This window comes from Solea solea, chromosome 18 (assembly GCF_958295425.1).
Source record: "Solea solea chromosome 18, fSolSol10.1, whole genome shotgun sequence".
NCBI classification, from domain to species: domain Eukaryota; kingdom Metazoa; phylum Chordata; class Actinopteri; order Pleuronectiformes; family Soleidae; genus Solea; species Solea solea.
In genome coordinates, this window is record NC_081151.1 from 18,589,529 (window position 1) to 18,603,590 (window position 14,062).

A 14,062-nucleotide genomic window follows, 5' to 3' on the forward strand; every position below is an offset into this window, starting at 1 on the left:
CACATTTTTAAAAAATATTTTAATTCTTTGCACAGAAAAAAAAAAAAAAAAGGAGGCATATGGAGCATCAGTGCGTTCTATGGCTTGTGTACAGAGTTCCTGTTGGAGAATAAATCATAGAACAAGCCCTTGGGTGAACCGAGGGCCCCACCCATGTTTACCAAGGAGGAATGTTTGAGGCAGCTACTCTGCAGCTGTTACAGAACACAGTCTGAAGCAACGACGGGCACAGTGTTGGAGCTGGAAGTCTTAAAAAAGGAATGCTACTGTACAGTAATGTGGCTTCGTACGTGACATCGAGCAACTTCGGAAATGTTCCGTGTCATGAGCGAAGCACAATGCGGCCGATACTATATTTAAGAATGCCGAGTTTGTTCCTCTTGGGGGAGAAACCGGAAAAAAAAAAAAATCCTTCAGTCCACTACTGCAGCTGAGATGTCGTCTCTTTTTTGCCCCAGGAGCCTTTAATCATGGTGGACTCTGTCCCTCAGCGATACCTCCAACGAAGAACACTGTAATGCTAGAATAAGAAACGTGACCGTACTCAAAACTCAAACCTATTGCATTTGATAAACTAGAGTCAGGATCTGACGCCTTTGACGATATATATACACGAGACATATGGGCACAGTGTGAAAAGCTTATGTCGCAGAATAATGCATAGATTTGTCCTCGAATCCTTTCCGTTCAATTTACCTGCTACTTTGTTTTTTTTTTGACAACTGGACTCACTCGCACACAACGACATGTATGATAATAATATCATTATTTCCATGGAGCTGCTGCGCGTAGGCCTCGACGGGAACACATAACTGCCGACGCTCGGAAACCGTAGCAGCAATTTGGGTTTAACGTCTTGCATGTGGAGAGAAAACAGGCTCTCCTTATATTTGGTATAATCTGTGTTCAGGGGTTTAAGAGTGTTACAGGTCATTGGATCACACCTAGCATGAGATAAAGCTAAAGACAGTGATGTCTGAACTAGAGCTGGAACGATGAATCGATTATTAATCGACAGCTATTTTGATCATCGATTTATCAATTTTGAAGCTGTTTTCATGATTAAAACAATATCTCTGATTGTTTAAGCTTCTTAAATGTGAATATTTTCTTCATTTCTTTGCTCCGGATAAAAAAGAAAATCATTAAAAGTCAATCATTTTGGACATTTGAGAACATCATCATGTCCAGGTTTGACGAACACCGATTTTCTGATATTTGATGGATCGATTTATCGAGAAAATAATCGACAGACTCGTCGATTATGAAAAGAACTGTTAGTCGCAGCTCTAGTCTGAACAAAGTACGTGTAGGGCGAGCACATAGCAAGCAAGCAGCCTTGCAAGCAGGCGTGATTATGTCCGCTGGATGTTGCCAAACAGGCCTCACCTGTACTTTAAACAGTGCAGCCATTAAGAAAGCAAGTTGTCTGATTGAAGCAGCACCAGTGAGGCGAGCCGACGTGTTTCAGTACATTCATTGTCAAACACTACTAGCTTGGTTTAATTCCTGTGTTCTCTCTTTTGAGTGGTGGGCAAGATCATAGAGACGGGATCGGGGGGGGAGGAGGAAACGATTCAGATCATTTCAAATAAAAAGCTTGCGGGCACCCACATGGTCCACCCCACACACACACAAACAGTCACACATTCACTCAAACATTCTCGCAAATATTATTTACGCAGGAGAAAAATATATTAACATTTGCATTATGAAACAGTACAAGGGCCTCAGTGTAGTAAAATACCTCTTCTGTCAAGATAAAAATGTGGCGAAGAATCCGTCGCGGGCTGACGTGTCTTTACGTCCTCTGTGTGTAAAATTGCCTCCGTCTTTGTCTTCAACAAAATAGCTCTCTTATTCATGAAAAAATATGTCCACTGTTAAGAAAAAATACCCCCTCTGACAGATTGTTCAGCAAACGGAAGCCACTCTTGGGGAGCTGCATGGTCTAGATTAAGGGTTAAGGCTGAGGGGGGGGGGGGGGGGTCATAGGGCAGCACTTAACATGTTTTGCCATTAAAATTAGACTCCAGATTTGTTCTGGTCTTGCATCCAGCCAACAGTCCAGCTGTCAGGCTTTGTAAAAACTTTGTCTCAGACCCTTCCCCCGTTTTCTCTGTCAACTGGCCCATCTACCTCTGCTCACTATGATCAGGTTCACTCACATTCATAACAGTTGATTCCACCCTATTCCTGCTGCACACTGGTGGAAAACCTATTGTAGTTTCAAGAGCCCAGTGCTCGGGCCATTTTAAAAGCAGTCGTTTTGGAAGGACAGCTGGAAACAGTATTTCAGTCCGGGGATCTGTGGTCCGACTCGCACCACATCTCTGTATCCCACGGTGGCCACTGGCCACCCACAAGAGGCCATGAACAATGTGTAATGGCTCTGTGTTGTGCAGAATCCATAATATATTACCAGAGGTTTAGAAGACTTACTCCTTTCCACCGCTGGCTGACACGAACAAAAGAAAGCACAAAATAATCGGAACGGTTTCACAGCATGGTGACATTCCCAATGTCATCTTCTCTGCTGAAGCAGCACCTACGGCTCAGTCCACCGGGCCCTGGAAGATTAGCTTGGCGCAGCCCTTAGTGAGGCTGAGCTGCGAGGCGCAGAAGGGGCAGGCGGCGTGGAAAGCGTGGGTGCCGTGTGGCAGAGGGATGTCCGCCCAGTACTTCACAGATTTCTCTGAACACACGTGTCCACATGGCACAAACGCGTGCGTGGGTGCACCCGCGTCCACGTAGAAGGCCGGCTCACAGCCCAGCCACAGTGGCACATAGGGCCCCACCATGCGGCACATGGGACACTCTCGCTCCGGGTTGGCCTCCTGCTCTGAACGGTGGCCCCAGTTGTGGTACCCGTGCACGTGGCCACATGCCAAGTAGACCCAAGGCTGTTTTTCCTCCAGGGAGGAGAGGGCGCGGGTGCGCTGCATGCTGGGGAAAGCCAGAGTGTTGAGACCAACCGGGCACTGGGGCCGTGCTGCGTTGATCTCCTGCCTGAGAGCCTCCAGGTGCTTTTGGGTGGGAGTGTGGAACAGGCCCTCTGCTGTACGCCACAGCAAAGTAGCTCCACAAAGATCCACCAGGGAGCCATCCTGCAGTATATTACTCTCATTGTCCACCTGCAGAGGGTGATGTAGCGGACACATTTAGTTTAGTTTAAAAAAAGGACTAACGCTCACATTTATTCAACCTTAAATGTACATTAAAGGAATGTATTGTATTGTGTCTAGAGCTGAAACGATTAATCGATTACTAAATTAATCGACAGCTATTTTGATAATCGAATAATCGGTTTGAAGACTTTTTCTTGTTTACGCTTCTTAAATGTGATTATTTTCTTCATTTCTTTGCTCTGGATAACAAAGAAATCATTCAAAGTCAATAATTTTGGTTTGTGGACAAAACAAGACATTTGAGAACATCATCATTTCCAGGTTTGACGAACACCAAACGATTAATCGAGAAAATAAATGTTCTGTGTCATGAGTGAAGCTATAAAATAATCGACAGATTAATCAATTATGAAAATAATCGTTAGTTGCAACTCTAATTGTGTCATGAATGACTACGGTATGGCATCAGACATTAAGAAAACTGATAACAGGAGTAAAGCCGGTATATTCACTATTTAAATTTACAAAAATTTTAAAAAAGTGCGTAGAAATATGTGCAGGAACACAACATAACACAGACTACAAGTACAGCGACGTGTTTCCTTCTTTTGGTAACTACCTGGCAACCCATGAGTCTGGGGAGGATGGAGCAACACACTGCAGGACCCATGATAAACAGTAACATAATTACATATCTTAGATATAGCCCCTTTTACGGTATTTACACTAAATCACAGTGACACTTAAATCGGCTGTTTATGCGAGTGTGTATAATTGAAGACACTGACCAGTTTCCCTGGGGTCTGTGCAGAGCGGGTCTCTCTCAGTGTGTAAACATCTCCACAAACGGAGATCTCTCTCCATACGCCGGGCTTGGACTCTTCTGTGAATCCACCCCGGGGGTGCATGACCAGGACTCCATTTGTCGTCAGGCCGTCCATGTGACCATCTGGGTTTTTCCATTTCGCAGCTTTTTCCTGTAGGAAAAAGCAGCAGACGGCGACGCAAGCGGACGCAAACTTGTGTTATCTGCATACAAGAAAGAAAACAGCAGCGCACATAAAGATTCTAACCAGTAATTACCCCAAGAAAGATGTTTTTTGAGGAGTCAAATCCAGCTGCATAGATGCGGGCGGTGAAGGGGGGGTTACGCTCACAGACAACTCGGCAGGCGAAGCGGGAGATGGTGCTCTGCGTGATGGGAGTCTCCTCTCCCTCGTGGCCTCCTGCTACGGTGTCCGTCACCACAAAGTCTATGGGACTCTCTGTGGAACGCCCAATCTAAACACAAAACGTCAATCATTACTATCAGTTATGTGGTTTCTCGCGAACACTTATATTATATATTCTAGTATGAATGTGGACGCTTTAATTCCCTGCACATTGACCTCTTACCGGTGTATGCCAACAGGCAGTTAAAGCCTTATGACATTTGAAAGAAGCTACAATGGAGGCCGTGTGCAGGGACACAAACACTGGGGTGCATACAAAGCTCTGTACAGCAACATGTTATAATATCAGTACATCTCTGAGGGGGAAACAAGTTTAATCTCATATTGACTGAAAGTCATAATTTTTTAATGTAATTCACATGTAACAGAGCCATTTACTGTGTATTGTTTATATTTCTAAGTGTTAAGGGAAATGTGTGTGCCTATATTTGACAGGAATAGATAAAAAAAAAACTGCAAATGCAGGGAGACCTTACCTGAAACATGTCTGTATCTTTATCATGGCTGTACTCCACCACGACCGTCTGGTTCCTGGACAGTGTGTAGGAGATGCTGTGTTGGCCTTTACAGTTCACAGCCTTCAAAAGAACAAACATACATATTATACACACACACACACACACCTATCATATCATTTCCATGACTCAAGTATTAGCGAGTGTTTTCTTGTTCTGCGTCACAGTGGAGTCAGGAGAAAATCTTTTGATGTCTTGGTGTGTGGCTTTGACACGCGGATGTGTCACAGGTTCAGAAACAGAAAACAGAAACTACTCAACCCAATGGGCCTTATGCAATCGCTGCATCACTGCCGACATTAAAGCAAAGATCAGGGAAAATCCAACTCGACTAAAGTGCGTGACACTCATTTGATGAGTCATCAACACCTCGCAGTCATCCTAAGAGTCAACAGCCTATATTAAGATATCCGTCTATATTTAATCATGTTAATCTTAAATTGTGCAAGAACAACTAAATCTTAAGTTAAACACAATATATAAAAATAGAACGTCTACTATATTGTCACTGAACAGCTGTACAGTGAGACTCTTCTCAGTGGTAGAAACTGAGAAATAGCAGGTTAAGAAGAAGTTGAAACTGTTTTCTGTTTTCTACAGCATAAGCAAAAACACCTCCTGTGACTTATTATGTTGTCTCTTAAAGAATATCATCGTAAGACAAACACTTTCCGGTAGAGTAAAGAAATTGTGTTAAGCCCACTGGCCTCAGTTTACTCCGAGTTCCTCTGCCACTTGAGCGGCACCAGCCACTGGTGTAAGAAAGTGTGGGTTAAAGCCACCAGGCCAGGCTCCTGTCACCACTTTTCCACATGTCACCCTCATCCCACTGTAATCTGGAAATTCCATTTCCAAAACACCAGCTGCCCCCCCTCCCCCCCCCCCCCCACACTCCATCTTTTTGTCACGTGCAGAGGGAACGAGTGACAGAGAAAGTGGGTCACCGGCACTGCCACATTCTGCTGTAGCATCACAGACAGACAGTGACAAATGTCATCAGCACATGGGAGTCTCGTCTCAGGCGCACTGCAACATAACAAATGGTGCACGGTGCTGCACCTGTTCCAACAGCCAAAAGGAGCCGGTACACACACTACCCACAGAACGATACGTGTTTATGGGCACCACGCCCCCACAATGTCATACACACTCTCACTGAGCTGGAGAAGTTAAAAATAAAATCACAACCATCCCCCAAAACAAAGCCAGTACAAAAAAAAAAAATCACATGCATAATTTGAGTAATTAAGATCAAGTGGGCAGATGAGAAAGCGGGGACGGGATTTGAAAAGGAAGTTGGCAGCGGCATCGTGGGAGCTCCTCATTATCATCCACGAACACTAGGGTGTGCACAGACATGTGAGATTTCCCTCTCAGCTTCTTAGCCACAGAGTATTCACAATGAAGTTGTATAAGACTGCTCCAACGGGAGAATGTTTGGAGAGGCTGCCGTAGAATGGGATATAAAAAAGAAGGCTCTCCTCTCAAGGAATGGCTATTTTTGAGCATGTGTACAGCTGGGAGAGGAAAGCTAGCAAACGGCAACAACGTCCTCCTCAGTTCACCCTCCTAATCCCAGGCAGCAGCGTGACAGTTGAGGAAGAGCGGTGAAAAGAGAAGACGGTTACGGTGGTTACCATCATCTTTGAACAACAGTCTGTTAGTAACTCTGCAATGTTTACGCTTCAGCAGAGTTGTAATAAAGTGTCGCGGGGACATTCCATTCTAACTATAACGTAATGTAAAAGCCCCAGTCACCGGTAAAAAAAAAAAACAACCTCCAAGCAAATATCAGGAGTCAAGTTCCACAAGGTGAGAGTAACCTGAACCACAGGGCCTTGGCCAGCAAGCTAAACTCCCAACCGGTGCCTGAAACATTGGCCTCCTGGAGGTGCAGAGGTAAGCAAATCCTAATGCTTGTTTAGCAGTTTTGCATGAGAACCAAAGGCAGGAATGCATGAAGGCAGACATGTTGTACTGGATAGGGCAGTTTTAGCCAGGCACTGTGGGGCCCAGCTGGGATCTACAGTTATTGTACTGAAAATGTCAACATTAGGGTCTGCCAACAGCAATGCAAAGAGGCTTACTGCATTTTCCATACGCTCATGACATTATTACAAAGAATACATCATGGTGCCGTTTTGTTTTTCAAGATATAAAACCAGACAGATAGTTTTTTATTCACATAGTTATCAAGATTACAAATTGCTCTCCATTTAAGAGAAGTAGTGATTTTTAATGAGACTCTCATTAAGAGAGGACCCTTCCACTAAACCCCTCCATTTCCTAAGACATTTGTTTAAGGCTGCTGTAGAAACACAGCACAAGATGGTGGTTTCCCTAAAGCAAAGCCCTTGACTTGAATATAAATAACTGGCGTGGGCTAAGGCTACAAAAAACAAACTTTTTTACTTTTTAAGTGATAATACACTTATACCAACCCTTTTATGGGTATATTCCTTTTTTCTTTCTTTCTTGGACCATTGAGAGTACTTATGTTTATATAAAATATACTTTACATTAAAGAAAAACAGAAATCTGTTAAATTCCCTTAATGAGAGTCTCTTCATTATATCAGACATTCAGTTTTGATCTGTTGTGTACCTTGCTGGCCTGGGGTGTGTTGAGGATGTGCACAGTGCTCGGCTTAACACCATTGGCTTTGGTCCTCCTGTATAGCGCAAATCTGCTTTTCCGTCTACCCCGATCTCCATTGGGCAGAGAGCCATTGTACCTGTCACAGAAGGGGGGGTGGGGAGGAAAGAAAAGACCAAAAATCCACGGTTAACTTTATTTTTTTTAAGGAAAATGAAGACAGTTATCTTAAAAGATGCGTCTAAGGAGATTAACAGGTAAATGCCTTGTAATAATAAAATCAGTCAACACAGGGAATTCTAAACATTACTGCATTTTGAAAAGGAGCTTTTGCCACACATTACATCACTGGCAGTCAAACGCACCCTATTAGCAATTTAAGTGTTACCTTGTGTAATGTCTCTAGTTACATAATGCGCTCTGGTGCTTATGATTTCAGTGAGCCAGCTTTGTGTAAACTGCAGCTGTTCTGCTGCTCTTTGTCCCGGGCAGGAACAGATTTTAAGATGCACATCGGGTCCTCCATCACTTTGGTTATGCATAGTCCGTGTGGAGAACCGTCTCACACAGCGAACAGCACATTCTCCCTTAAATTATTTTTTTATGCCAATCCAGAAAGCTCCAAGATATCACTTTCAAAGCCTCAGCACAATCAGGGAAGCATCTATGAATTGTTTACCCGGCTCCCTGCTAGATTCTAGTTTTTCCCCCTTCAGTCTGCTGAGGGGCACCAAGCCTAGTCTGGTCCTTGTGAATGAAGCCGCCCCTTCCGGTAGAACTGGCCCTCTCCCCTTCCACCGGCTGGTTCCTCCAGCTGGGACGCCCCATGCTCTACTCTTATCCAACACACAGACCTTCTGTCATACACTAACATGAAACCACAGTGTGCTAAACAGACACTTAACGCAGCAGGAATAACTCTTTTGAAAGGCTGAACTTTTCATTCCAGTGCATTTCATGATGGGAATCGGCTATACTAACCTCTACTCAATCTGGTATTTCTATTCCTTGTTGCTACCCAAATGGAACAAGAGTCTCCTCCTGCTCCTCCCTACATCCCTCCCAAGCTCGTCCACCTGTCCCATGTCTCCACACGGCTGGCCAGGCATCAAAACACATGGTCCCAGTCAGCACAGTGCAAAGCTGGCCTGTAGGACAAGCCACCCGCAGGGAGATGGAGAAGCTCTAGATGATACGCTGGACAGAACTCCAAATAATATACTGACAGCAGGAGGGAGGAAGATAACTTTTGTTTCAATGTTTTATAGCATCACCTACAAATCTTACATTGTTGCCTTGTTTGTGTTTTTTTTTTTTTTTAAATAGGATCTACTCTGGGGTGTATTCATGACTATGTCCTGGAGGAAAATAACTGTGGACCTCCAAGCAAAGCAACCAGTATTCATTATTACTTTAAGGATCAATATTCAGGCATTGGACAGGGTCTTTCATCTGTAATGCTGCACTCCAAATAACTGACCACTTTCCATGTTTGACCTCCTGTACCAGAAAGACAGCAGATTTCCTCCAAGGATAAGAAGACTCATGTAATTATGAAGCCAAGAGCACCTTCCATTTCTTATGCTAAGCTAACATGAATGGGGAAGAGATATATGAAGTTGTTGCAATGCTTATTAGCATTATGTAAAGGGAAGAGTAGACAGAGGTCACAGAGAATGGTGAAGATCAAATCTGACTCAGATTTAAGCTACCACAGCCCCAAGTATCTATCTGACCTATTTTGACCTTGTGATACACAATTTAAACTCTCTTCTCTTGGGTCCTGGCAAGAATAAAAGAGGCAACACATCTCAAAAACCAGTGCCAGCTTGTACTAAACGTTTCAAAGTTCCTTCCAAAGTTGATTTGTAAACTTCCTTTACTGAGTGTTTCTTGAGGGAGACGATCAATATCAATAGGCCCAGTCTCCCAGCTACAATGGACAGAGAAAGCTTAAGAGAGGCAAAGGCTGGATCCTGATCAATCCATCCTTTCATTTCCAAGATACCCACACAGACATCCCCCATCCCCCCATCCCCCCAACCCCCTTCACTGCCCAGCACCAAACCAATCCATCCAGGCAGACAGACATGGGGGCAGCACATTACATACATATATTTTTCTTTTTCATCAGAAAAGTCATTGGATTTAATTATTTCCGTCACTATTTGTTAATGATGTTTGATATTTGTAAATGAAGGATGTCAGTTTGGTTATGCTCAATTAAAAAAAAAGAAAAAGAGAGAGAGTGAGAGAGAGAGAGATGGGGGCAGCCATGCAAGTAATAAGAGCCACCTCGGTCATGGCAACAAACCACTGAGGAAACTGCTGCTCAAACAAGCTTTGTTCCAAGCTGTTAGCTATCTTGTCTCCCATCAGTTTTATCAATGGGTTGTGATGACATGGCAGCGATTATACACCCATCACATCTGATTCAAATATGTGCTTTAATGCCGAGAGAGAGAACACAAAAGCATCAGCTTTAAACATGCCACATGTTCAGCCTGGGGTAATAAGCAGTCAGCACTTTTCTGTCTTTCGTCATAAGCAGTGAGTGTATGAGTATGGTTGGAGGGCAAGGGACAAAACCACATACTACTATGGTCTATGTATGATCTTCATAAGCATCCCATTTCAAATGCATTCAACAAACACGAAAAGAAATATTTCATCTGAAGATCTCATAACTTTCAAAGGAGTTTCAATTTCAACTGCAATCACTGATGACACGGCAGGTGTTTTTAATGATGTGTTGCAGCTGCTGCCTTTGACAGTTTATCAATAAAAACATGACGGTTTACAATAATAACTGGCAACAGTTTATTGAGCAGAAGGAGAAAACCACAATAGTGGGGAATTTTGGGAATAATTCTGAGTCTGACATAAACAAAGAAAAGGCCACACCGTATTTTCTCAGTGGCAGGGTGAGACTGCATTTTTGCTTTTTGTGTTCCGTTTGGTTGAAAGTGCCAATGGCCAAACTGCTGAAACCCTGCTGTAAATTCTAAATAATATAAAACATCCTGTACAGACTTAAGAGGTCAGTCTAAAGAAGCCCTGGAAACAACAGAGAATGATCAATTATGAATATGATTTTCTTTTGTGGTTAAAAACTCTTAGCCCTCACAACAAGCGATATGAAGTCATCGTTCTGACAAAAACTACAGACAGTTTTTTTCTGATAGAAACAAGGCCATCCAAAGATAAAAGAAACCCCACAAATAAATTATCCATAAGTGTCAGTTGAAACAGAAATCTCACCCACAAAGAGCTTTCTGTCTCAGACAGAGGTTGTATAGTGCCATCACTACTGTCAGACAATAAACAATATATAATAAGTGAGAGCACAGTACTTGATGGAGGCAATTTAACATTAAACAAACACACATATACAACGTCAAAAATAAATAGAAAATAATCACGCAAAAGAACTTTTAAGCCAATGTGTACTGTGCTGCAGGATTGATTTGATAGTCTTTATCAAACAATTTATAATGTAACTTATTACATTTGGTCTATAAACATATGATCACGTGTTATGGGATGAATTTAAACTTTGGTTTAACTTAATTAGCCAATAACTAGGGATGGGACGATACCACTTTTTGTGTCCGATATTCAAGTATTTATACCAACTGTTATTAGTCTGATACAGTCATTTTAGACTGTATATGACTGTATATGAACACATTTTGTGCTGAGTCATTTCAAAGACACAATTCTCCAACTGTGTAATGAATATTGTTCCTACAAAAAGAAGAAATAAACAGCCCAAACATGACTCAAATAAAATGCTCTTCGAGATTTATTACATTTTTTACAGCCTGTGCATGGTGAAGCACATAGGCTTTATTTATTTACTTATTTAGGTCATGACATTTAGATCACTCATCACACATCAGTGTAGTTCACACAATACACATAACCGAAAGGGAAAGTGGGATAAGCAAAACTTATCTAGTCCCGCCCCCATTATCATCATACAATACATAATTATTCTTTTCTTATGACATGGCTTTTTGAATTGTATCGGATTTTACTTTTTTATATGTCCGATATTGAATCCAGTGATTTTGACCAGTATCGGACCGATACTGACCAATATCGAATCCCATCCCTACCAATAACAGATTGACTGAGTAAGAACAGGGACATTACACAATAATAAGCATTATCATCATCAAGAATTTTGACAATACCTAATTTACATCTGTTGTCCTGAAGCAGGTTGATGGTACAGAATTTCAGTACATTTCAGTGCAGATAGATTTGTAAAGTAGTCATATTAACACTTTCATATAGTTTCAATAATTATTATAGAATATTTAGTGTATCACATCACAAAAACATAATTTAAATGGATTTTTTTCCAACACAGTAAAAGTCCATGTGACCAGCAGATTTAAGACTGTGATTTCACCACAACATAGGTTATAGTTGTCATGGTGTGCAGATGTAAAGTCGTGTGTGCTGAGCTACAGGTAGTGTTAAAAAAGAATGGGAAGAAGCCGGGGGCTGGGGGAGGGGACCCTTACCACTTCCGAATTCCTCAAACTCCACCAATCCAACTTTAATGTGGGAGGTAGCGCCCCGGTCAGAGTTTGTGTTGAGCATGAGGTTTATTTCAACCGATTTCACAAAGTTGCCCTGAATGTTAAAATGGACAAATGTGCGTGTGTCGTAGCTACAGTGAGACTGTTGTTGGTAGGTCACGAAGCATCGCCATCAACACGGAAAAAGTACGTAGTCCCGGAATGAGCACGTGTATGATTTGTGGAGTAACGTGCATTTCACACAACGTATATCTACGTAATAAAGCGGTGCGACGTTCTCTTTATATACGTGTACATTTTTGAATTGAGAAGTCGCAGTGGCGTGGCCAAGTTAGCTACGCGAGAGCCTTGTTGAGAAACTTCCTCATGATTCACACTTAGCTTTCCCGTCCACTGTGGATGGGGTGTCCACACGGTAAAAGCAAATACCCCCCCCAGCCATAAAAAAAACGCAATACCACAACGGTTGTACTTACCCCAACACCACGAGCTCTCCGTATTTCACTGGGTCTTTGGACGGGGCGCAGTGCTCCTCCTGGCTTGACGAAAACATGAGGCTTCGCTGTGTAACGTTAGCTTTACAGTGATAATAACAGCGGCTCAAAAAAGTCACAAGGAATTCCCTTCGAAAACACAACACGCTCTCATTTCAGAGCGCATATCCAACGACATTTGAATCTAAAAATTAAAAAAAATGCCACTATTCTACTCGTAAACTGTGCTTCAACTCCTCAGTTATGACATGGCAAAATGTAACTTACTTGGCGGTTAACTCCGCTCTGAAGCACATACGAAAACAGCAAGGAGCAGGGCTGGAATGTACCATGTGCCCGTTCTTTACTTTCTGCGGGGGGTGCAGTGTCTTTCCGAATCGAACGTTAACATCTGTGTTTTGGACTAAATTGTTTTTTAATAGTCACATTAAGTAGTTCGTAGTCATATACGTTGTATATTGTGTGTGTGCGTTATTACTTAGTGAAGAAAACTAGCCGAAGTGCGAGTACAACTTTGCCTCCGCCTCACCTCACGCAGTACATGGATCGCGCCTTGTGTTATGTAAACAAAGAGTACAATCTGGGAATTCTTAAAGGAATCATGCGTTTCCTGAAATGTTTTCAAAGCTTCCATTTACCAAATAATGGAACAATAACAACATTTCACAGTGGCATGCTCCCCAAATACATACATGTACAAGGTAAAAAATCTCTACTTCATAAAATAGAAAAGCACAGTTTTGTAAAGTTACACAGATGGTGTGGCAGTAATGGTGGTAAACACATGGTGAAAATAACCATCCTTGTACATTTCCTGGCTGAGATAATTTGATGAGTGAAAGTATGGGGGAAAATGAGATTTGCTTATTTTCTTGGTGCCTCCCTGAGCCCTTTTAAATGTTTTATTTGATTATGACTTCACTGCAGTTGCTCATGTTTTTCTTCTTTCCTTTTATGATCAAGTTGTTTACAAGCTTACAGATGCATTATCTTATTGTTGATATGGTGGCATTACAATGTGAAAGAAAAACAATATTATAATAAATACTCCCAGTAATTATTTAGTTTCCTCTTGGAGTGACTTTCTAATGAAACCAAATGTCCACACCTTCTTAACTCCAAGTATCCCACATGTGCCGTTGTTCTCACGCCTTTCTGGTAAATGTGCCACTTCTCTGCTTTTGTCTGGCAGTCTCATCAACACTTTATTGCCTCTGTCTTGTTTTCACAGGAGTCTACATAGCTGGAGGTGCCCTCACCGGCTCTGGCCCCTTCAGTGGTCCCGCTGCCTCTGCAATTACGGCCCTCTGTTTGAACTGGTGTTCAGTTTCAAAGTGCAATAAGACCTGACATAAAAACAAAAGGTGGTAGAGTCGCTGGGGCCCAGGGTACCATAATGTAAACTCTGCAGGGCAATAAGTGGAAACACTGCCCCCAAATAGCAACCAATACAACTCAGATTAATCCATGGCATTTGTTGGTCCTGCTCATAAATAGCGGCACATACTCATCCATTAATAGTACAGAGGAATGAACTACAGCATC

At 42.4% G+C, this 14,062-nt stretch overlaps 1 protein-coding gene across 1 annotated transcript; it reads right to left on the reverse strand.

The window, feature by feature from the left end:
• peli2 (pellino E3 ubiquitin protein ligase family member 2) lies at positions 1-12,818 on the reverse strand. The gene is made up of 6 exons (XM_058615353.1): positions 12,500-12,818; positions 7,480-7,609; positions 4,837-4,938; positions 4,212-4,409; positions 3,917-4,105; positions 1-3,134 (listed from the first exon to the last, which is right to left on the reverse strand). Exons 1-6 carry the CDS (start codon positions 12,574-12,576, stop codon positions 2,556-2,558), a joined length of 1,275 nt encoding a protein of 424 aa, XP_058471336.1. The 5' UTR covers positions 12,577-12,818; the 3' UTR covers positions 1-2,555.
• Between the last annotated feature and the right edge of the window lie 1,244 nt (positions 12,819-14,062).

Coding starts and splice junctions, on each gene's coding strand:
- peli2 (XM_058615353.1), bottom strand. CDS start 12,576: ATGTTTTCGTCAAGCCAGGAGGAGCACTGCGCCCCGTCCAAAGACCCA. Junction 4,410..4,836: donor AAGATACAGACATGTTTCAG/GTAAGGTCTCCC, acceptor TTTTGTGTTTAG/ATTGGGCGTTCCACAGAGAG. Junction 4,106..4,211: donor CAAAAAACATCTTTCTTGGG/GTAATTACTGGT, acceptor TTTTTCCTACAG/GAAAAAGCTGCGAAATGGAA.